General features: G+C 40.0%; 1 protein-coding gene across 1 annotated transcript in view; it reads left to right on the top strand.

Moving 5' to 3' along the window:
• The window catches only part of zc3h7a (zinc finger CCCH-type containing 7A), a 103,198-nt gene that overhangs the window by 12,076 nt on the left and 68,619 nt on the right, over positions 1-22,503 (top strand). The window contains exon 2 of the mRNA XM_028813864.2: positions 12,584-12,688. Within this exon, the coding sequence (XP_028669697.1) occupies positions 12,621-12,688 (68 nt within the window). The 5' untranslated portion in view covers positions 12,584-12,620. The remainder of the gene's footprint in view (positions 1-12,583; positions 12,689-22,503) is intronic.

Below are 22,503 nucleotides of genomic sequence, written 5' to 3'. Positions count from 1 at the left end.
GCAGGCCTATTTGAGTCCTTCCTATACCTGTATAAAATTAAAATAAAAACTAGCCCACTTTAATATAAATAAAACATTTAGCTGTAGCTTAGCAGCTTTAAAAAAGTAAACATAAAATTCCATTTCAGTGTGCTCTCATCCTCTTCAGGTTTCCCTCTCAGCCAGCAATCAACTGAAGCACCTGAACATACAAAAAAACCAACATCAGCTCCGGGTCTGAAATAAATGTGTTTTTTTTTTTTTTTTAAATATTAGCCTATTAAATGCTATTGTTCTCACCTGTTTAATGTGACTTCTGTTTCTGAAGTTCGCTGCAGATCATCTCTAGCACTTTGAGCTACTTTTTGTATGAAAATGTGCTATATAAATAAATGTTGTTGTTGTTCTATGTCGGGGCTATACGATGTGACTTTGACCTTCACACAGGACTGCAGGCTCATGTGTGAGGTGGGAGAGATATTTGGACTTTATGAAGTTCATGCTTGAGAAAACTTGCTCACATAAGTATGTTGAGCCAAAGATGGACAGGACTCCAAATGCATATTTTTTCATGTTCATATATGTTTCGGGAATGGCACTCCATGTATTGAAAACAAGTTTGTCGGGTTTGGGGAGGTTTTCAATATCAGTCCATTTGTGCTCTTTAGCGAGAGTAGCCTTCTGACGGGCGACTTCTTCAAGATCCGCTGTCAGGCATTTGAACTTGGACACCCATAAATCTTTATCCGCTATGCGGCCAGTTCAATTTCTAGATCGGGCTTACTTACTCCTGTGAATGCGGATGTGTTCAGCAGGGATGGGTCGATGTCCAGGGAAGGAGAGAGTGTTTTTTTTCTTTCTGAACTCACTGAATCTTTCTCTAAATGCAGCTTGCATTGCAATAATTGTACAGTGGAAATAATCACAATTTATGTGAATGTTCACTGCTTTGAACTCTCTCAGGGAGGGGAAGTGAGAGAGTGTACCTTTCTGTACATCTCTGGCAAACACTGTCATCATGCGCTCAAACACCAAAACATCCTACGCCAAAACATTTAAAGTCAGAGAATAGATGCTCTGATATTTTTATGAACGATTCTTTCATGTATTCTCCGTCTGTGAACGGCTTACCCCTCCTTACGATCTCTTGAGCTGCCACAAAACTAGCAGCTGTAGTTGATTGTGGAGAAGTGATCCACTTTTTTTGTTTGCTCTGTTCAGCTTTCCGTTGCAGTTCCGAAATTGCTCTCTTTCGCTCATCTTCACTTGGGTATTTTTCAGTGAATGCTGAGTGCTTGTTTCGAAAATGTCTTTCAACGTTACATTTTTTGTTGTTCGATAATTTATCGCCACATATTAAGCACACCGGTAAGCCAGCGTCGTTGGCGGTGAAGGCAAATGCTTCTGTCCACGCAGAATGAAACTCTCTGTTCTCTTCTGGGATTTTTCATTTTTGGGATTTATTCATGGTTAGTGCAGGGGTCGCACACTCCAGAAGCCACCTGCAGGTAAAGGCGAGGGCTATAGACGTAGATGTGACGCATATTTTAGTTGACAAATTATAAATAAAAAATAAAAATTAGATGTTAAAGTGTATAACAGTAGTAGTAGTAAATAAACATTATATATATTACATATATTATATACAAATTAAATTAAGAAATTGCCGTTATTCATTTTCATGTTTTTTTTTTTTTTGTCAAGGCCAAAAGGAGCCATTACAAGGAGGCTGAAGAGCCGCATGCGGCTCCAGAGCCGCGGGTTGCCGACCCCTGCACTAGATCCTTCTTAGCAACAACAACAGCAACATTTATTTATATAGCACATTTTCATATAAACAATTTAGCTCAATGTGCTTTACATGATGAAGAAAGAGAAAAAAGACAAAATAAATAGTTAAAATTAGGGAACACTAATTAACATAGAATAAAAGTAAGGTCCGATGGCCAGGGAGCACAGAAAAAAACAAAAAAAAAACCTCCAGACGGCTGGAGAAAAAAATAAAATCTGCAGGGGATCAAGGCCACAAGACCGCCCAGCCCCCTCTAGGCATTCTACCTAACATAAATGACCTCAATCAGTCCTCATTGGGTTCTCATGGAAGAATTTGATGATGATGGTCATGTGGAGTTCTGGCCTTTAATCCATCAATGTGAGGACATCACAGTGCTTTATTAATATTAACATTAATATGTCAAAAGTAGTGCATATTTGTACATTTAATTTTGTTATTTAATGCTTATGTTGAAATTTGTGGCCATTTATTAAATTCAGCGGTTTTCAACTTGCCCAACCTCGTAAGACAGTAGGCTTCTCTTGCAGTGCCATCGGTTAATTAGATGTATCAGAAGTACTGTACTATGTAATCTCATGTAAGTACTTTTCTGTGTTCAATATTTATTTATTTATTTATTTATCAAAGGGTTAATATTATTGGCAGGCATTGTGGTGTTGTGATTAAGGCTTTGGACCTGGATCTAGGACTTCAGACTCGGGTTGTGTGTTCAAATCATGGTACTGACACTGTGTGACCATAAGCAAGTCCATTCACTTGCCTGTGCTCCAATGGGAAATACAAATGTAACTTAACCAATTGTATCTCAAATGTTGTAAGTCAGATTGGCCATCAGTCAAATAATAAGTAATAATATTAATTTCATTAGGTCAGTGGAGCTGCTTACTTTTGAACATGCTATGTAAAATTTCCCATAAGTAAAACATTCCAGCATTAAATCAATTCCTACTTTTCCTAATATCTTGACTTGTGTTGGTGGTAATTGCAAAACATAATTTTACAGGACACTGTATTCTTTTGAATTGAATTAACAGGAGTAATGCAAAATTTGAGTGTATGTTGTTATCATTATTAAATGTTTGCTCTTTCAATTTAATTTGATTCCATCATTCAGTCAAGTATTTCTTTTCATACTTTTCATCAGTTATAAGTGGTCCTGCTTCAAAGTCCGCTGATGCAAATGTGTATGTTTTTACCTATAAAAACTGATATGTTGAAATGCCCTTTCTTAGTTGATAAATACAGTTGTAGATGTACAATTCAGCCAAATTTCAGCTGTTTAGCTAAATGTAAAATGGTGTTTTTGTTGAGTGAGTAAGTGAGTCAGTCACTTATTCAACTTTGTATTTTATATATGGATATACAGGTTGACATTCAAAAATCTGGCCATCGATAATCCGGTTCCTTCAGATTTCCGGCATGGATTTCGGAGCGTATTTTCAAATTTATTGCGTTGGTGCACCACATTTTTCTGGAGGCGCCGTTTGTGTTTTGATTGCGCTGTAGTTGATAATCAGTTGTTGGGACTTGCTTGCACCTGCTAACAGGCATTCCTGCTCATTCCTTCTCATTTTATCATTTATTTGCTGCTGTATATCCCCATAATGGATTCAGCAAAGAAAAGAGATGGTGTAAAACGTAAACATCGTGTGTTGTCGATCGCAGAGAAAGTGGAAGTGCTAAAAAAAACTTGATAGCGGCGTGTCTGTGCGAACCATTTGTGAAACATACGACATTGGCTCTTGAACGGTGTATGATATTAAAAAACAGAAAGAAAAACTGTTAAAGTTCTTTTCTGACAGTGGATCAAAAAAGCAAATGTTTGTAAGGAAGTCAATGACGGAGGAAAAAAGTTTTGAACTGGACCAAGTTCTCATAACCTGGTTTAATTTTCATGTAAGTGAAGGTGTGGAAATTTCTGGTGATTTATTTATTAACGTCCTGGGTATGACATTAAACTGCATCCGGCCCTGCAAGCGGTCCTCCAACTTGCAGGGAAATCATGGGGGTTGGTGGCAGGATTAGCACTCCGGCCACTGTAAAAAAATCTTCACAGTGCTCCGAGACTACAGAAAGAACCCCTTTTTGCTCTCTGCAGAATTAGCTCTGCTGCAGCTGCCCATAGGAAGGCTGCTTGCATCATGAAGGGGATGGGGGAAAGCCCTTGGGAACCCCATCCCTGGAAGTGTCGAAACCGTTGGAGAGCCAGTAGGGTCAGGTCTGTTGGGGATCGGAACTGGTGTGGTGCTGAGGTGTCGCCTACTGCACGGCAGCACTCGGGTCCCAGAGAGGTTGCGTAAAATTCCACATGTCAGTGGAGGTGCGCAGACTGGGGACTGGCCAGATCTCTGTAGGTGGATACACCTTTTATTGGCCTGGTCGGTCTGATGGCTGTCATACTCGGGGAGTAGCTGTTGCTGTAGCGGATTGGCTTCTTACGATGGTGTCCGATGTCACTCCTTTCAACGAGCGTATTATGGGACTCAGATTACGGCACTCACTGGGTGCCTTGTCTGTTGTCTCAGTGTATGCTCCGACCGCGGTGAGTGATGTCTCGGCGAGGGAGACATTTTATTCGCAGCTTTGCGTGGTGGTTGATGGGTGCCCATGGGGTGACACTCCTCTGGTCATGGGCGACTTCAATGCAGCCACTGGCACTGACAGGGCTGGCTATGAGGATTGTCTCGGTCACCATAGGTCTGGTGACCATGGTGAAAGTGGCTCCATGTTCCTTCACTTTGCAAAAGGTCAGGGGCTGCAAATCATTGGATCCTGGTTCCAGCGCCCTGAACCGCATTGTTGGACTTGGTACTCAAATACTGGTGGTGCGGTGAAGGAGATTGATCACATCCTCGTGGGCAGATGCTGAATGCTCTTGCAAAACTGCAGGGTCTACAGAAGTGCCCAGTTTGTGAATTCTGACCATAGACCTGTTGTTGCTACTCTTAGGATCCAGCTTAGGTCCAGTAGGTTATCACCTGCTAGGAAAATGAGCCTGGACTTGGCCAGACTCCAAGACCAGGCTGTTTCTAATGAGTTTTCAAGCAGTTTGTGTGAGGAACTTTCAGATTTGGGTACAACTGCCAATCCTAATTTGATGTGGGAGACCTTCCGTGACAAGACCCTGAAGGTTGCTGAGGGTTGTGTTGGTGTTACCGGTGTTCCCAGAAGGAGGTGTTTCATCTCACAGGGCACCCTGGATATCATCAAGAGGAGTCGCAGCACACGGCTCAGTGGCAACTCTGGTCTGTACCGGGAACTGAGAAGGACGGCTGCGAGGGCTCTGAGGGCAGATAAAGATAAAGAGGAATCTGTGAGCAAGTGACACACCATCTGTGGTCTAGCGACCCACGTCCTGCTTACAGAGGAATCGAAGCATTACGCACATCTGAATCTGTTCCTCGGAGAGTCGTAGTCCGGGTAGCTGATGGAATGGTACTTACAGATGACACTGCAGTTGTGACCCGCTGGGCTGGCTTCTTTGAGCAGTTATTCAAAGCTGATCCTCCGGCTGTAAGTAAAACATTCCAGCATTAAATCAATTCCTACTTTTCCTAATATCTTGACTTGTGTTGGTGGTAATTGCAAAACATAATTTTACAGGACACTGTATTCTTTTGAATTGAATTAACAGGAGTAATGCAAAATTTGAGTGTATGTTGTTATCATTATTAAATGTTTGCTCTTTCAATTTAATTTGATTCCATCATTCAGTCAAGTATTTCTTTTCATACTTTTCATCAGTTATAAGTGGTCCTGCTTCAAAGTCCGCTGATGCAAATGTGTATGTTTTTACCTATAAAAACGTTGGACGTTGGATATGTCTGGGTCCACGGTTCTTGATGCTGATCCTCCAATTAGCTGTGAACTACCCAATCTCACTGAGATTGCACAGGTGGTGAACCAGCATAGGTGGGGGGGGGGGGGGGGGGGTGGTTAGGGGGGGTTTGAAGGCTGCAGGGATCTGTGGTGTCTGGGGTGAACTTCTCCAGGCTGGTGGTAAGGCTGTCCCCCTGGCATTGCAAGCAATCTTTGCTTCCATTTGGGAGACTGGCATCATCCCAACTGACGGCAAAATGGGACTTGTTGTCCCTATCTGGAAAGGGAAGGGTGATCGCCTGGATTGCAGCAACTACAGGGGGATAACACTGCTCTCGGTGCCGGGTAAGATCCTTGCTAGGGTTGTCCTCAATAGGATCCGTGATCACTTGCTCACCTACCAGCGACTGGAACAGTCTGGTTTTACGCCTAAGAAATCTACCATCGACCGCATCCTGGCACTGAGGGTTCTCATAGAGCGCAAAAGTGAATATCGGCAGAGTTTCTTTGCAGCCTTTGCCGATTTTCACAAAGTGCTCAACTCAGTTGATCGAGCTGCCCTGTGGGACATCCTGAGGGTTCGCGGGATCCCCTCGAGGTTGCTGGATATCATGACTGGCCTGTACAATGGTACTGTGAGTACTGTGCAGAATGGAGGCAGGACCTCTGTGTTTTTTTCCCAGTTGATTCTGGGATTCGTCAGGGGTGTGTTCTTGCTCCTGCACTGTTCAGTGCTTGTATGGACTGGGTGTTGGGCAAGGTCGTGGGGTCCAGCGGCTGTGGGGCATCTGTTGGTGAAGAAAGATTCATGGATCTTGACTTTGCTGACGATGCAGAGATCTTCGCGGAGTCAATGGAAGCTCTGATTGAGGCGCTCGAGAGACTGAGTGAGGAGTCTGAGTGTCTGGGATTGCGATTGTCCTGGATAAAAACCAAGATCCAGGCCTTTAATGACATTCTGGGCACAGCCATCAGCAGTGTGTCTGTTTGCGGAGAGAGTGTTGACCTTGTTGAGAGGTTTACTTACCTTGGCAGTGACATTCATGTCTCTGGTGACTCTTCCTGTGAAGTCAGTAAACTGATTGGGAGAGCATGGGGGGTCATGAGATCGCTGGAAAGGGGTGTGTGTCACTTCCGATATCTATGCAAAAGGACGAAGGTCCAAGTCTTTAGAGTCCTGGTGCTTCCTGTCTTACAATATGGTTGTGAGACATGGACGCTATCCAGTGACCTGAGACGAAGACTGGACTGCTTTGGTACTGTGTCTCTCCGGAAAATCCTTGGGTACCGTTGGTTTGACTTTGTGTCGAATGAGCGGTTTCTCATGGAGTCCCGAATGAGGCACATTACCTGCATTGTGAGGGAGCATCAGTTATGGCACTACGGCCATGTGGCGCATTTCCCCAAGGATGATCCGGTTAATAAGATCCTCATTTGTTGGGGACCCAAGTGGCTGGACCAGGGCAAGGGGTCGCCCACATAACACCTGGCTGCGGCAGATAGAGGGTCATTTCCGGAGGGTAGGACTGGACCGCGTGTCTGCCTGGGGGGTTGCCAACCGGGATCCTGAGTTGTTTCAACTTGTAGTGGGTGCGGCAACGCACTGTACCAGTGCATGCTTCCCAACCATTAAAGGAACAGGCCAAAGTGGTTCATGAAGATCTGGGATTGCAACACAAGTGTGAATATTCAGAAGATTGGCTGCATCATTTCAAGTCGTAACATGGCTTGCAGTTTCGTGCAGTGTGTGGGGGGAAAAATGTTCAGCAGACAAAGATGCGGCTAGTGCATATGTGGATGAATTTGCAGAGGTAGTTAGTGATGAACATTTAAGTTCTGAACAAGTGTTCAGATGAGACTGCCTTGTTTTGGAGATGTACGCCAAAAAGAACTCTAACAACTTAGGATGCAGGATCGCCATCGGGGTTAAAGCTTCGAAAGATCGCATCACGGTAATGTGCTGCTCTAATGCTGTGGGTACCCATAGATGTAAGTTGCTCATTATCGGGAAAAGTTTACATCCAAGGGCCTTCAAGAGTATGACACAACTTCCTGTCCATTACCATGCCAACAAGAAGGGGTGGGTTACCACTGATATTACATTGGATTGGTTTCAAAAATGTTAGAGGCTAGGGCTAAGTAAAATTCTGAAGAACTGTTTTATTTAGTTGGTGAACATTAAAATTTAATTTGCTTTTCATTTAGTGTTTAATTTTCTTTCTTTAAAGGACTGTACAGGTAGTCATTTTCTGTTAAATATACAATATACAGCATATAGAACCATCCAAAATCCAGCATTTTCGAAAATCCGGCACTCCTCAGGTCTGGAGGTTGCTGGATTTTTGATTGTCAACCTGTATAAGAATAAGTTATCAGATAACATAGATTCTAAATAAACAAAGTGACATTCCTTCAGAGTAATTTCAATTATTCACACTATTAATCTGTTCCTATCATCTAGTGAATGTACTAGTATTAATTTAGTAGTATTTCAGCTGAGAATGCCAACTTTTAGTAAGGTTGTCTCAGTTTAAATTATTTATAGTTGTTTTTAAAATAAAGTAATTTTAAGATTTTATTGGAAGTAACTGTACATTTTATTATAAAAAGGTGCCGTGGTCCTTGCATGATGCTTCAGGCAGACAGAAATTCAATTCTCTCTCTCTCTCTCTCTTTCTATATATATATATATATATATATATATATATATATATATATATATATATATATCTATATATCTATATATATATATATATATATATACTAGGGGGCTCCGCCCCCTGCTCGCTTCGCTCGCCAACCCCTGGCGTTGGGGTATGACAAAGAGTGAGATGTATGAATTAGATATAGAATAGTGTGCAGGTGTGGATGATGCATATAGAAAGCAAAAAATACAGTGTTTGGCACAGAGTAATGGTTTATTGGAATATTTCTTTGTACACAACATTAGTAGTAAAGATGGTGTCCTGTCCTTGAATGAGTCTTCCTTGGCATGGAGCATTTATAACTTTAACTTTAACGTCAGATGAATGTCGAACACGTGAGAAGGCAACATAAAGTTGTCCATGTCCAAAAACGGGCTCAGAGAGGTAGATGCCAACCTTGTCCATGGTTTGTCCTTGTGATTTGTTGATGGTCATGGCAAATGCAGGTTTAATGGGGAACTGTCGGCGTTTCAATGTAAAAGGTAATTGTAGGTCAGAACTCGTAAGGTCAATTCTAGGAATGACAACAGTATTGTTAGCATGTGATCCTGTAAGAACTGTTGCTTGAATAACATTGTGTGTCATGGTGTTGACGACTAAACGTGTGCGATTGCATAAATCCTGTTTAGTGTTAAGGTTTCTTAATAGCATGATTATTGTTCCGTTTTTAAGGCTAAGATTGTGTTGTGGTAATCCGGCTGGGTTAATAGTGTTCAAATCTTCAAAGGGGAAATTCAGATGTTCATTGTCGTCATCAGAGTCAAGTTTGTCAGAGCTTAGAAAGAGCCGTGCTTCTCCAGGAAGTAATGAAATGACCTGGTTATTAATGTGATCAACATAAATATTTTTTGGACATAATATAGTGCGTTGTGTTAAAAGGGGCATTTGGTCTAATGAGACCGCTGTTCCAAATATCTCCGTAATCTGGGTGAAGTCCATCTGTATTGGTGAGTGTACAATGTTCTAGTTGTAATAACCAATTGTTATATTCGGGATCTGGAAATCGCATGCTTTGTACCAAGTGTATCTTTAGAAAGCAAAGCCAATTGTTCGCGTAACATTTTTTTTTCCGCGTTTTTTGAAGCGCGCCGAGGTGAATTTTTTTGTTTGATGCGGGTTCGTGTTTGTGGTCCCGTTACTCGAGCCGTCTAGTTTTGTATCCGTGATCGTGAATTGATGACTTGTTTGATCTTTATCGTTAGGAATATGGATAAGTAATAAGTAGGATCGAACTCACTGTTACTATGCGGACTGTTCGTTTCTTCGTATTATCACCAATCAGGTCTCATGCCTGTATATGTATTGTAGTTCGGTCTCGTGTTGTTTATATGATGTCGTCGTGTATTTTAAGGTGGACTGAATAATAGTTGAGCGCATGGCATGTGGAGCAATAGGGAAGCACTGTCTAAAATCTACTCCTAATAAAAGTACCTTTACTCCAAAGGGAATATTATTATTCATCAACGCAATGCCAATTGTCCGCGTATTTTAAGGTGGACTGAACAATTTAGCTGAGCGCATTGTAAGTGGAGTAATAGTTAAGCACTGTCTAAAATCTCCTCCTAATAAAAGTACCTTTCCCGCAAAGGGAATATTATTATTCATCAACGTTTGTAGAAGTTTATCAATGGTGTTGAGTAAGTGACTGGATGCCATTGTACATTCATCTATAATTAATAGTGTGGCAAGACGGATGTCACGTGCATTGTTACTGTGCATTGTCATAGTGGATACCGATGTTTCTGTGATTGGGACCGGTATTTGGAATAAGGAGTGACATGTGTTTTTGGAGCCGAGACATTTTTTCTTCCGCGGTTTCAGAAGCGCTTTGTAGGTGCCGATGTGATTTGTGCATATTTGCGTTCTTGATTTGTTTCAGGGTGCACTGTTCCAATGCGATGTAATATTTGTCCACATACGCGAAAGCAGTATGGGTCATTGCCTTTTGGTGACCTGATATTTACTCCGGTAGATGCAAAATCAAATGAACTATTGTAGGATGTAATGCAGATGCGCCGCCGTGTATTTTGTTGTTTCATGCGGGTTCGTGTGTTTGGTCCCGTTATCCGAGCCGAATCGTTTTGTACCCGTGAGCGTGTATTCATGACTTGTTTGTTCCTCAGCATGCGAAATATGGATAAGTAATAAGGAGGATCGCACTCACTGTTAATATGGAGCCTTTTCTGCAGTTGAACGGTTAATAGTGCTTTATTGTACGGAGATCCACCTATGCTGCCTAGTGTGAAGGTGTTGAGATGACGTATGTTTAATATGGATGGTTCCTTTAGAAATGGGGCTTTGGGTGTCACTTCTTATTGATGTTAGTGTGTTTGTGGGTCTGATTCGTCGTTGTTGTGAACGTTTCGTGTGCCGTGTCTCGTCTCTAATGGGCCTGGCGTGGCGGTCACGGCTTCTTTTTTTTGGTGCGTTAGGAGCTTGTTAAATCCTCCTGTTTGTGTGGGTCCCGTTTCGTGTGCAATGGGATTCGTGCAGCGCTGTGTGCTTTTTCGGCGTGGGGGGGGGGGCAGGGGTGGGAGAGGGATGTTTTGGTGGGGCGCGAGCGTTTTCTTTCTTTTTGTGTGCCAGGGGCTTGTTGAATCCTCCTCTTTGTGTGTGTCCCGTCTGTTGCTTGTAGGGTGGGTGGGGTGGTTTTGGGTTCTTTTTTTTTGTGTGCCAGGGGCTGGTTGAATCGTCCTCTTTGTGTGTGTCCTGTCCGGTGCCTGTAGGGGGGGGGGGGGCTTGCAGGTGGGCGCGAGCGGTTTCTTTTTTTTGTGTGCTAGTTTCGTGTGCAATGGGTTTCGTGCGGCGCTGTGCGTCGCCTGCGTTTGACTCCTTTTTTCTGTGCTGAATCCTTTTTTCTGTGGTCGCGGGGCCTCATTTCTTTGACTCCTTTTTTCTGTGCTCACTCCTTTTTTCTGTGGTCGCGGCCGCCTCTCGCGGCGCCTCATTTCTTGGGGCGCCTGCGCAGTACGTCTTTTTACGGCTACGGCCCATGGCCGGATGTCCCTGCGTCCATCCGGTTTAGCATTCTCGGTTAGTAATATGGATATATATATATATATATATATATATATATATATATATATATATATATATATATATATATATATATATATATATATATATATATATATATATATATATATATATATATTTTTCTAATAATAAAAAAAATATATATATATATATATATAAAACTAACAAAGTTTTGGTTAGGAGTGGAAAATTCTAAGATCAATGCCAAATAAAAATGGGAAAATAAAAATTGGCTCATTTACAAAATTAAGGTAATCTTTAAATGTATTAAGAAATAATACATCCTTTAGCAGCTATGACCATAGCAAGCTGTCCTGTAGTTATTAATTAATTATAAGATTTGCTTTAGGGAGTTTTTTCCTTTGCTTAAGTGTTTTGTATGAGTTGGCAGTTATGAATAAACACCACACTTTAGTTTTCATCATGATATTCCTGTAGGAAGTTTAGGATCATTATCATAGTGAAGGTTTTGGCTCACCTTTAACTCTTATAGAAGAGTCATGTTCTCCCCACTGTATTTTGTTATGTTTCTGGATTTAGAGATCCAAAAGTGACATTCCTGGTCCATGGGTAGAAAAAAATAAACAGTTCTAATCCCATCACTGTGCTTTTACACTTCTTTCACCAACAGTGGCATTTCTATACTTGTTCATTTAGAGGATGTTCTTTAATAAACCTACTGGATAATCCAGACAAAGTTAGAAACTAATGTTTGGGTCTGTTAATTTTTAATTTGTACTTGGATAGCAGTCCTTGAAAAAAATAAAATTGAACTCTAGCAATGTCCGTGAAAATCAAAATGCATTCCACAACATAATTTAAATATGTACCCATGCACTAGCAGAAACCAAGAGGCAGCAGCATGTTTTTAAATGTTATTAATGTCTCACCTTCTTGGCCTTTAGCAATAGGAGCTTGTATTGGGGTTCATTACAATCCTATACCATTAGCTTTTTATTTATTTTTTTAACTGGTCAGTGCTCTGTTTTTACCCTCTTCTAAATAATAATGTATTGCAGACATACAGGATCTTTACACATGTGTATTCCGTGTCTGTACAAGCTTCTCTAAACATCTGCATCTGCTAGTGACAACATTGTCTAATTTAATAACAGTTTCAATAAGTAAAAAAAGTCAGCTAAAGGTTGGAGATGACTCATTTGTATTTGGGGCCTGTTGCTTAAAAAGTGTACCATGCTAGCCATTGCCTAATTGTCCTCATTTATGTGAATCTCTGCCTTTGTTTCAGGTATTTGACTTTTCCTGGATTTAATGTGCTGGGTAACATGTCAGATGTGTCAAAAGACAGAAGCAGCCGCTGGCAGGAAATCCAAAAAGGACTGAAGTTTATCCAGTGAGTAGTGTGTATAAACTGCAGTAGAAGACTGAGTGGCTTCAGTGCACATGTGGCAACAAAATAATCTGATTTAGTAGTAGCAAGCCTTTTAATTTCCCTCCATTAAAGAGTCTACCGTTTCAAAGATTAGCTTCTTAGTAACACATTTGTTTTATCTAAATCAAATAGAACACTAATGCATTTACTTCTGATATAATCTTTGAGAGGCCAGTTGCTCAGGTGAAGCCATCCAAGCAGTGAAAATTCACTATACATGTTGTAGAACCATTTAAGACAGTTTGCTTGTATTTTGTGTGTGAGCAAAGGAGTAAAAACTAGTTTCAGATGAGATTTTTAATGGATGATCATAAGTTTTGTTAATATAAACACCACCAAAACTGAGCTTTTTTAATGCCATTCAAATAAAATGTTTTGCCTTTTTTAACAACAAATCTTTTGTTGCCAAACTATTGCCTCCATTATTGGCAGAGTATGCCCCACAAAAGTTGCCTTCCAGATTGAGGTACAGGTGGTAGCTATATAATTTTTCAGAGTAGCCTTTGCAAGCCATACAGTGTTAAGGAGGGCATTGTCGTGAAGCAGAAAAGGAGGTGGTCAAATGTTTTTGTTGCCTCATTTCCCTGATTCACAGCTGCCAAAAAAAAAAAATAAAAGTAATGTTGATTAATTGCTTTCATTTCTCCTAGTCTAAATTAGCTCTGGTTTCTTAAGAAACATTGTATGTGGTGATGTTTCGTTTCAGCAGTCAAAAGTCTGTGTGCCCAATGTACATAAACCTTGTTAACTCTTTTAGGGCTAATTTGTTTGTTTCTTTTCTCCCAGGGCTGAATCTTTTTCAAAAAACTAACTTTTTAAAAAGAAAAAACAAAAAAATGGTTTAACATATCAAATCAACAAAAAATATTTACTTTTGACAAATGTTACTGTCTTGCATGTTGTATGAGCCTGCATACTATATGATTTCACATACTATGATTTCACATACATATCACATACATGTTACACAACAAAGTCCTGCAAAGTATGATATTGCTCAAAGCAGCCAATTGCATGCATTGCTACATTGCACTGCTTACAATGTGTGTTGCACTTGTGCTTCCTTTTCAATTGTCTGTTGCTTCACTTTTTCACATATTGTTAGTGTGTACTGTAGAGAGACAAGTCACCCATTTGACATCATGCCATTGCCACCAAGTTTTCCACCTGCATGAAAACCATATTGTCATCTCTTTTCATCTTCAGCCTGTCTGGCTTCAACTGTGAAGGCACGTGTCTCCTGTTCAGCCTCACTGTGCCACAAGCTCCAATTCCCCTGCTCTGTAGCTCCATGAACAATTCTGGTCATGTATAAAAATTGTCCATGTACATAACATGACCCAAATGTTCATAGCCCTGAAGCAGCTCCAGCACAACCTGACTTGTCAAGGTACACTTCTCTCTTTGAAAGAAATACTTTCCTGTATATCTAATTACTTTCAGGCAGAAAGCAGTGTTTGCTTCTGCCAGTACAAAATCCTTTATGCCATACTTTGTGGGCTTGTCTGTCATATATTGGCGGAAAAAAGGCGTCCCTTGTATTTTATCATATATTCATGCACAGACAAATCACGGCCAGGCTGATAAAATTGTTTTATATGTTGGTTCCACAATGTCAAGCAGGGGCTGATCTTTATACATGGGGTTATAGCCTGGCTCACCCCTTGGGATTTGATTCTGGTTATCACAGAAGTGAATAAAACTTTGCAGCAGCACATACCTATCACTCGGCATAACCTGTCCAAAGCCACCAGGGGACAAAGCACATTTGGACCAATACTCCCTGAAGTTATATCACCAGTCTAGTCCCATCTCTATTTATAATGCTACAAAGCCTTTCATCTCTTCTTTTGTTGTGGGTTTCCACTTTGAAAAACGAGAATGTGGTGCAAGCACAGCCCGCGATTCAAAATAGTACTCTGCATACCTTTTTGTCTTGTCTGACAGTAGCTGAAAAGCAGCATCAGGAGAGAACAGCCTGAAGTAGTCCAGCGGCTGGTAATCTGTCATGTCCAACAGCAAGCCATGCTGTCTTGTGTAGTCCGGTAGCCAGTTGGCTCCCATGGATCAATGTCTGGGTATTCCTCCCACACAAACCTTACCGTAGGTGCATCGGCTGCACGAATGCGCTCAGCTGGCAGCTGATCAGCTAGGGCGGCATCGGCTGGTGTCCGATCAGCTGATGCCAGTTCCTCACTCTCTTACTCGATCACCTGATCACTGTCAACAAAATCAGAGACTGACTCAACAATAATTCGCAAAACATTGTCTGCTGTTTATTTTCTTTTCTGCACTCACTTTGCGCCCTTGTGAGATGTCGATGCCATCTTGCCTTTGTTTACATTTGTTTACATTTCGTAACTCACACACACGCAAGGATTAGGTGCAGAGTCAATGAGTCTAACATTCCTCCAAGTAGAGAGGGAATGCCTGTGACATACAAGTGAGTTTTGTCACCATTAACAGCTGATTGATGCCCTCTACCCCTGGATGTCGACATGCACCCTCAACCCCTCCTGTTGACAAAACTCAACATCCTCCCTAAAAGAGTTAATATGTAATTGACTGAGGAGAATGGACTTTGCTGACCCATAACTAATTCCCGTACAATGTCTGCTATCTTAAACATCATCATTGTTTGATTCTCCTGGTATCCGTGTTCTAAAACAAGAAACATACATTATAAACCACAAATGCTGTGAATTGTTTTTAATGCACGTATATCAATACATAGGAGCTAACCTGTGGCCATTTAGAAAATGAGCACTATATTTTTTGATCATCCTGCTTACATTGTAGCTTATACTGGACGACCACCATCAAATTAAACTTTGCTTGGTACTTTGCTGTCCTTTATTTTTGCTGGGTAATCTGATAAAATATTTTTGTGGTGCTCTGTACCCCTTGGTGACCATTAAAGTGGGGAGGGAGCAGCATTTAAAGACACAGATTATTGTGGGTGGCATCCAGTGTGAAAACTGCTTTGGCTGGGGAGGTGAGATACTTCCACACCAAGTTCAACTGAAGTCCGCCTGCAATACGTAAATTGTTATGTTAAGTACTTAGAAAGTTTTTGAATATGTTCATACTGGTAAAATTCCGTTACAACGAATATCTTTACAACGAAATTTTTATTACAACGAAGTATTTTTATGGTCCCGACAGTTTCCCCATATAACACGAGTCTATAGAAATCTCATTACTACGAAGTACATTCAGCAGATACTTTCATTACAATGAAGTGACCTTGAAATGCCTGAATGAATCATTCCCAGAGGAGTTAAGTTGTGTGATCGCAGCTCAGTTGTGCACAAGGATCCCCAAACAGAAACATTGTAAAAAAAATGTTCTTTCTTCGAACTTTCCTTGTACTGTTTTTTTTTTTTTTTTTTTTTTTTTTTTTTTGCTGTTTTTGTTTTTTAGTGGTTTTCAGTGATACCTTTGCTTATTGCTCATCAACATATGAAAAACATCCATTGGAATTTAACTCATTGTCATCTCCTATGGAAATGGCAGACACAAAAAAATAACAGTTCATATTAGAAAAAAAAAAACAACAAATTTTTGCTGCTCTTGATTGCGGCAAAAAGAAAAAAGACGTTGCCAGTGAATTCGGAATTTCGCCATCGACACTGATGAAAGGCCGAGCAAAAAAGAAGAAAAATCTCGGGTTGCAAATGTATGCGAACTGTTGCATTTGAAGACGTCAAAAAAGCCGTTTTCATGTGGTTAAGTGATGCTCGTTCAAGAAACATTCCTATTAATGTGGCACTCATTCAAGAAAATGTGAGGTTTGTAAACTCTCTTGGGACCTCCCCCAACTGGACAACACGCCGAAGAGCGTCCCGAAGTGCTATCACCGCATCTGTGGAAGACTGTTTATATGTTGCTGGAGCAACAGCAGGCTCACAGCTCTGCTGAGGCTTTTCACCGAAGCAAACAGAGAATATCTCGATGGGTGGTGCAAGGAACATTGTAAATGCAGGAACAGTATTACTTGGCCACTAACCTGGCCACAACCCTGCCTGACTGCTGCGTCTGTATATAGGAGAGTGGCAGATCACGCTACAATAAATAACCCTGCTGTTCCTGTTTCAAGCTGAATAAAGCTGGTTTTGCTAAAGTACTGAGACTCAGCCTCGTGTTTTGGGGTGTAAGACAGGGACTTATAGCGCGACCCTGATCTTTTAGGATTCGCTTTTGTGGCGCCTCACTGCACCACTGTGAGCCTGCTGTTGCTCTGCCCCGCCAACAGACAAACAATTTTACACAGACGCGGCAATCGCAATTCGGGACGCACTTCAGCGTGACGTTCCTGGTGGGGGGGATCCCAAAAGAGTTCAGAAACCTCACAATATGAAGAAGAAGAAAAGGATGATACGGCTTCTGATTGATAACTGTGCTGCCCACAACATGCTTCTGCATTTAGATAATGTTCGCGTTGAATTCCTCCTACCCAGTTGCACAGCAGTGCTTTCAGCCTTTGGATTTGGGCATCATTCGCACCCTGAATGTGTATTATCGCAAGGAAATGCTGAGAAAAATTCTTGTCAGCATAATTTGTAGACAGGAGAAGATTAAAATTAACGAGAAAGAAGCTACTGAAATGATTGCAAACGCCTGGACGCAAGTTAAAGAAAGCACTATAGTGACAAATGCAGAATCTCATTATAACAAAATATTTTTTTAGGTCCCTGGTAGTTCATTGTAACAGACTTTTACCTGTATATGTATACATAATTACTCAAAGTTGATTAAAAGAAATTCATAATTAATTTAGATCATTAAAAAACCTGAAATTTAAAATATTTGTGCCTTCAACATGGGGTGAATGTAATGAAGCTTTACATACTTGCTGGTGTCCTCCCATAGTCTAATAGAGTCAGTTCTCTAAACTGAAAGTCTTTGAATTGGCCCTGGTGTGTGTGTGTGTGTGTGTGTGTGTGTGTGTGTGTACCCAGCTCCGACTCACTTGGGTAAAAGAGTGTGGTCCCTTTTTATTAAGGACCTAGGAGTACTTCCGGTGCCAGGGCCACTGCCAGATGGAGGCACTTCCGGATCATGTGAAAGTCCATTACAGCAGGGAGCTTGTCTCTCTGCAGCACCCAGTGACCCCAACAGGGCTGCTCTGCTGGACTACATCTCCCAGGATGTCCTGCTGGCATTCCAATGAGTATCAATATCTGGGGATGCTGCCATCTAGCATGTTGGGGGAGTACAAAGCCACCAGTGACATCTTCCATCTTCAGTGGGCTTTTCGTCCATCCCTTCTGGTCCTTCCTTCTGGGTCTGACTCCTTTTTCCCCGGCTGGGATGCCTGTTCCTGTCCAGCCCATGTGGGTTATATTTAATTAACTAGCAAAATACCCGCGCTTCGCAGCGGAGAAGTAGTGTGTTAAAGAGGTTATGTAAACATATATATACATAAACATATATACTTATATACATATCTACATATACACGTATCTACATATATACATATAGACATCCACATATATATACATATATCAACATATATATACACACATATATATATGTGTGTATGTATGTATATGTATGTATATATATATATATATATATATATATATATATATACAGACACATATATATATATATATATATATATACATATAGCAAAATACCCGCGCTTCGCAGCGGAGAAGTAGTGTGTTAAAAAGGTTATGTAAACATATATATATACATATACATATATACATATATATACATATCTACATATAGCAAAATACCCGTGCTTCGCAGCGGCGAAGTAGTGTGTTAAAGAGGTTATGTAACCATATATATACATAAACATATATACATATATATACATATCTACATATACACATATCTGCATATACATATATATATACATATACACATCCACATATACATATATATATACATATACAAATTTACATATATATATATATATATATATAAATATAGACATACATATATACATACAGGGCCGGTCTTAGGCCACTGCAACCTATGCGGCCGCAGTGGGCCCCGCACTTTCATAGGCCCCGCGCTAATTCTAGGTGTAAATTATTAAATTAAACCATTATAACTTATAATCATGTATAGGTCAGCGTGTTTATTCTGTTTTTATGTTTTTACAGTGTTTTTTATCTATTACGTCGTTGTTTCAAGTGATTACGACAAGTAAATAAAATTGAAAAAAAATTGTAGCTGCTCGGGTGCTTTATCTCTAAACTCGTCATTTAGGGGAACTTGGGGTAAGATGAAACAGACACCGTTCTTAACCTTATGATGGCTCAGCTCAGTGAAACCAATCAAATAGGAGGAGCTATTTATGGAGATGATGTTATCGATTTTTTGGATGAATAGTTTGAAATTTACCGGTAGTGGTTTAAATTTTCTCTTTTCTGCCAGACGAAGATTTTTTCACCGGTGAGTAAAGCTTGTTCCTCAGAAACAAGCGTTGTATAAAATTCGAAGATCCTGTATATTGATAACCCACCCTATGTTAACAGTCAGCCATAGAATCATCGGCACGTCAACTTGTATCTTTATACAATTTGTTTTATGAATAGTCTCTCATTTCAAATGTTTAAGATAGTTTTACAAAATAAAATAATGTGATTCATCTACCCAAACGATTGTTTCATCTTACCTGTAGTAGGGGTAAGATTAAAAAAAAAAATTTTTTCACAAACACTTGCTCAAAACGTACCGATTCATCCCTAAGCGACAAGCGCATGCATATGCAGATCATTAACAATAATTTGACTGAAAATTACTGGTAAAAAGCAAAAAATGTGGATTTGACAAGGAATTTTAAAAAGTGGTTCATCTTACCTCAAGTTCCCCTAAATTGGTAGACTTAAGGTATTTTTTTAAATTTTATTTACTCGTAATCAAATGCAAACGTGACATAATCAAATGCAAATTGTCGTTCAAACGTTAAATCACGTAATCAAATGCAATAACGACGTAATAAATCAGTAAATACTTTATTTTGTTCATTTTTCATTTTTTTAACTGTGGCATCTGGTGAAAGAAGCTTCTCGCGCCTCAAACTAATCAAGAATTACTTGAGGTCAACAATTCACGAAGATAGATTGAACAATTTGGCAATTCTTGCTATTGAGCGTGATCTATGTAGGAAACAAAATTTTGATGATATACTGTATGACTTCGCTACACGCAAGGCTCGTAAAGTAAAGTTAATTTGATCGTGATTTTGTACTTAGTAAAGAATGAATAAAATGCAAAGACGAATTTATTTTCTAATACAAAATCTTAATTTTCACTTATTATCCTTATCCCTACCCCGACTGGGCCCCGCGCAATCCGTTTAGCATAGGGCCCCGCAATTGTTAGGGCCGGCCCTGTATACATACATACATTCACATATATACTGTATATGTACATATCTACTTATTGGCTCCTGTATTTAGGATATAGCAGGTTGGATAATGGATGGATGTACATCTGTATGCATAGCCCTATTTGCCCGTTTTCGTTTTTTTTCTTTCTTCAGTAATATTTCAGTAAACACGGAGCTTGTCAGTTCAAATCCTGGTACTGACACCACTGTGTGACCCTGAGGAAGTCACTTCACCTGCCTGTGCTGCAAAAAACAAAAGTAATGTAAGAAATTGTACCTCAGATGTTGCAAGTTGCTGGAATAAAGGCATAAGTAAAATAGATAAATATGTATTATACACATAGGAACTATTAATTTATTTTCAGTTAAGTCATCTGCAGCAAACTTTTATAAATGAGGGTTTCTCTTTTTTAGATAGTGCAAACTGTTTCTTCTTCATTGACATTTTCTCTTGGAGAGGTTTTTTCATTTCATTGAAAATTAAAGCAGCAGCTGCCAAAATATGTAGCTTTCTTATTAATTTTTCAACATTGTGTAAAATAAATTTATAAAGTAACATAAAAGGTTTAAATACTGGTTATCCTTTTACACTAAAATATTACTAAAGAGAAACAAAAAAAGTAAAATGGATATGTTCTTTTTCTTTAAGGAGATTAAATATTACTGAAGAAAGAAAAAAAAAATAAAACAGCCAAATGGGGCTATGCATATGAACTTAAAAGGTTTAAATAAAACAAATATATATTTTATTTTTACTTGCTTAACTTGTGGAGGGTGTATCCTGTAGCAAAGCCCTAACTTTTTTTGTGAAAGCCCGTTTCAGTCAATAAGTCTTAAAAAAAGGTGTAAAGATATTGACAATAAGCTAAGCAAACCCAGGAAGACATGGAATCGTTTAAATCAAGTATCATTACATCTTCCTTTCTTAAAAAGAAGTAAGGCAGTACTTATAAGCTTACATATTTATATATAGACATACATATATATATATATATATATATATCTATATCTGAAGCCGTGCAAGCACACTCTTGAGAATGCAACGTATAGTTGTACAGAAGAAAAGCAATCTTGCCTCAAATGAATGGCAACCTTTTGTAGGTCTATGAACTTAATTTAAACTTTAGGTTTACACGGTGCTTTCTTTCCGAAGTACCTGCACTCATGAATATGTCTGTATGTGTCAGTTGGTCAAATCCACGCGCTTCGCACCGGCGAAGTACCGCTTTTAAATTTTTATTAAGAAGAAAAGAAAACCTTTTTAAATTGAGGGAAAATATACTAATAACAGTTTGTTAAGGATCTGTTTTTTTGTGAAGCTGCCTTCACTCGAGTGATCACTTCGAGCTGACTTGTTGGCCAACTATAAGCGTTACCTGGTAGGTAACCACCCATACAATCAGATTGTGAATCAGACTACGAATGCCGTGATTGTAATTACCCCGATCTACATGTTGTCAAATAAACAAACCACACGCCGTGGCGCAATTTTAGGGGCTTCGCCTGTAGCGCTGACGTCCGAGGTTCGATTCCCGTAAGGGAGTGAAGTGAGTGTCTGGTTACCTACCAGGTAACGCTTATGGTTGGCCAGCAAGTGAGGTAACATCAGCCACGGTGCCTTCAGTTGTGAGAAGCAGATCATAGAATGGTTGAAAATAGTTTACTGTCAAATAGTGCAAAGAGTACGCGACACGTCTTTCCCCCTTATTCTTGGCTCATCAGGCGTACACACTCACTGCACTCGCTTACGGTAATCGAACCTCGGATGTCAGCGCTAGAGGGGCTTCGCAGCGGTGAAGTATTGCTTTTAAATTTTAATTAAGAAGAAAAGAAAACTTCCAAGGTTCGATTCCCGTAAGGGAGTGAAGTGAGTGGCTGGTTACCTACCAGGTAACGCTTATGGTTGGCCAGCAAGTGAGGTAACATCAGCCATGGTGCCTTCAGTTGTGAGAAGCAGATCATAGAATGGTTGAAAATAGTTTACTGTCAAATAATGCAAAGAGTATGCGACACATCTTTCCCCCTTATTCTTGGCTCATCAGGCGTACACACTCACTGCACTCGCTTACGGTAATCGAACCTCGGACATCAGCGCTAGAGGGGCTTCGCAGCAGTGAAGTATTGCTTTTAAATTTTAATTAAGAAGAAAAGAAAACCTTTTTAAATTAAGTCTTAAAAAGAGGTGTAAAGATATTGACAATAAGCTACGCAAACCAACCAAGAAATGCAATCGTTTAAATCAAGGCGCGAGTCGAAAAACACCATCCCATAATATTAGTTAACGATTAACACATTTCTATATGTATTGTAAGCATACAATACAACTGATAATATGTTGCGCTTATTTATCTGGTGTACCGACATTTTTGCGTGTTTAACATCTGAAATCTAACGTGGTTTGTGCCCTTCAGAATGAAAACAG

The sequence above is a fragment of the Erpetoichthys calabaricus genome, chromosome 11 (assembly GCF_900747795.2).
Source record: "Erpetoichthys calabaricus chromosome 11, fErpCal1.3, whole genome shotgun sequence".
Classification (NCBI taxonomy): domain Eukaryota; kingdom Metazoa; phylum Chordata; class Cladistia; order Polypteriformes; family Polypteridae; genus Erpetoichthys; species Erpetoichthys calabaricus.
The sequence above is the reverse complement of the archived record's forward strand: the minus strand, read 5'-3'. Positions and strand labels throughout refer to the sequence as shown.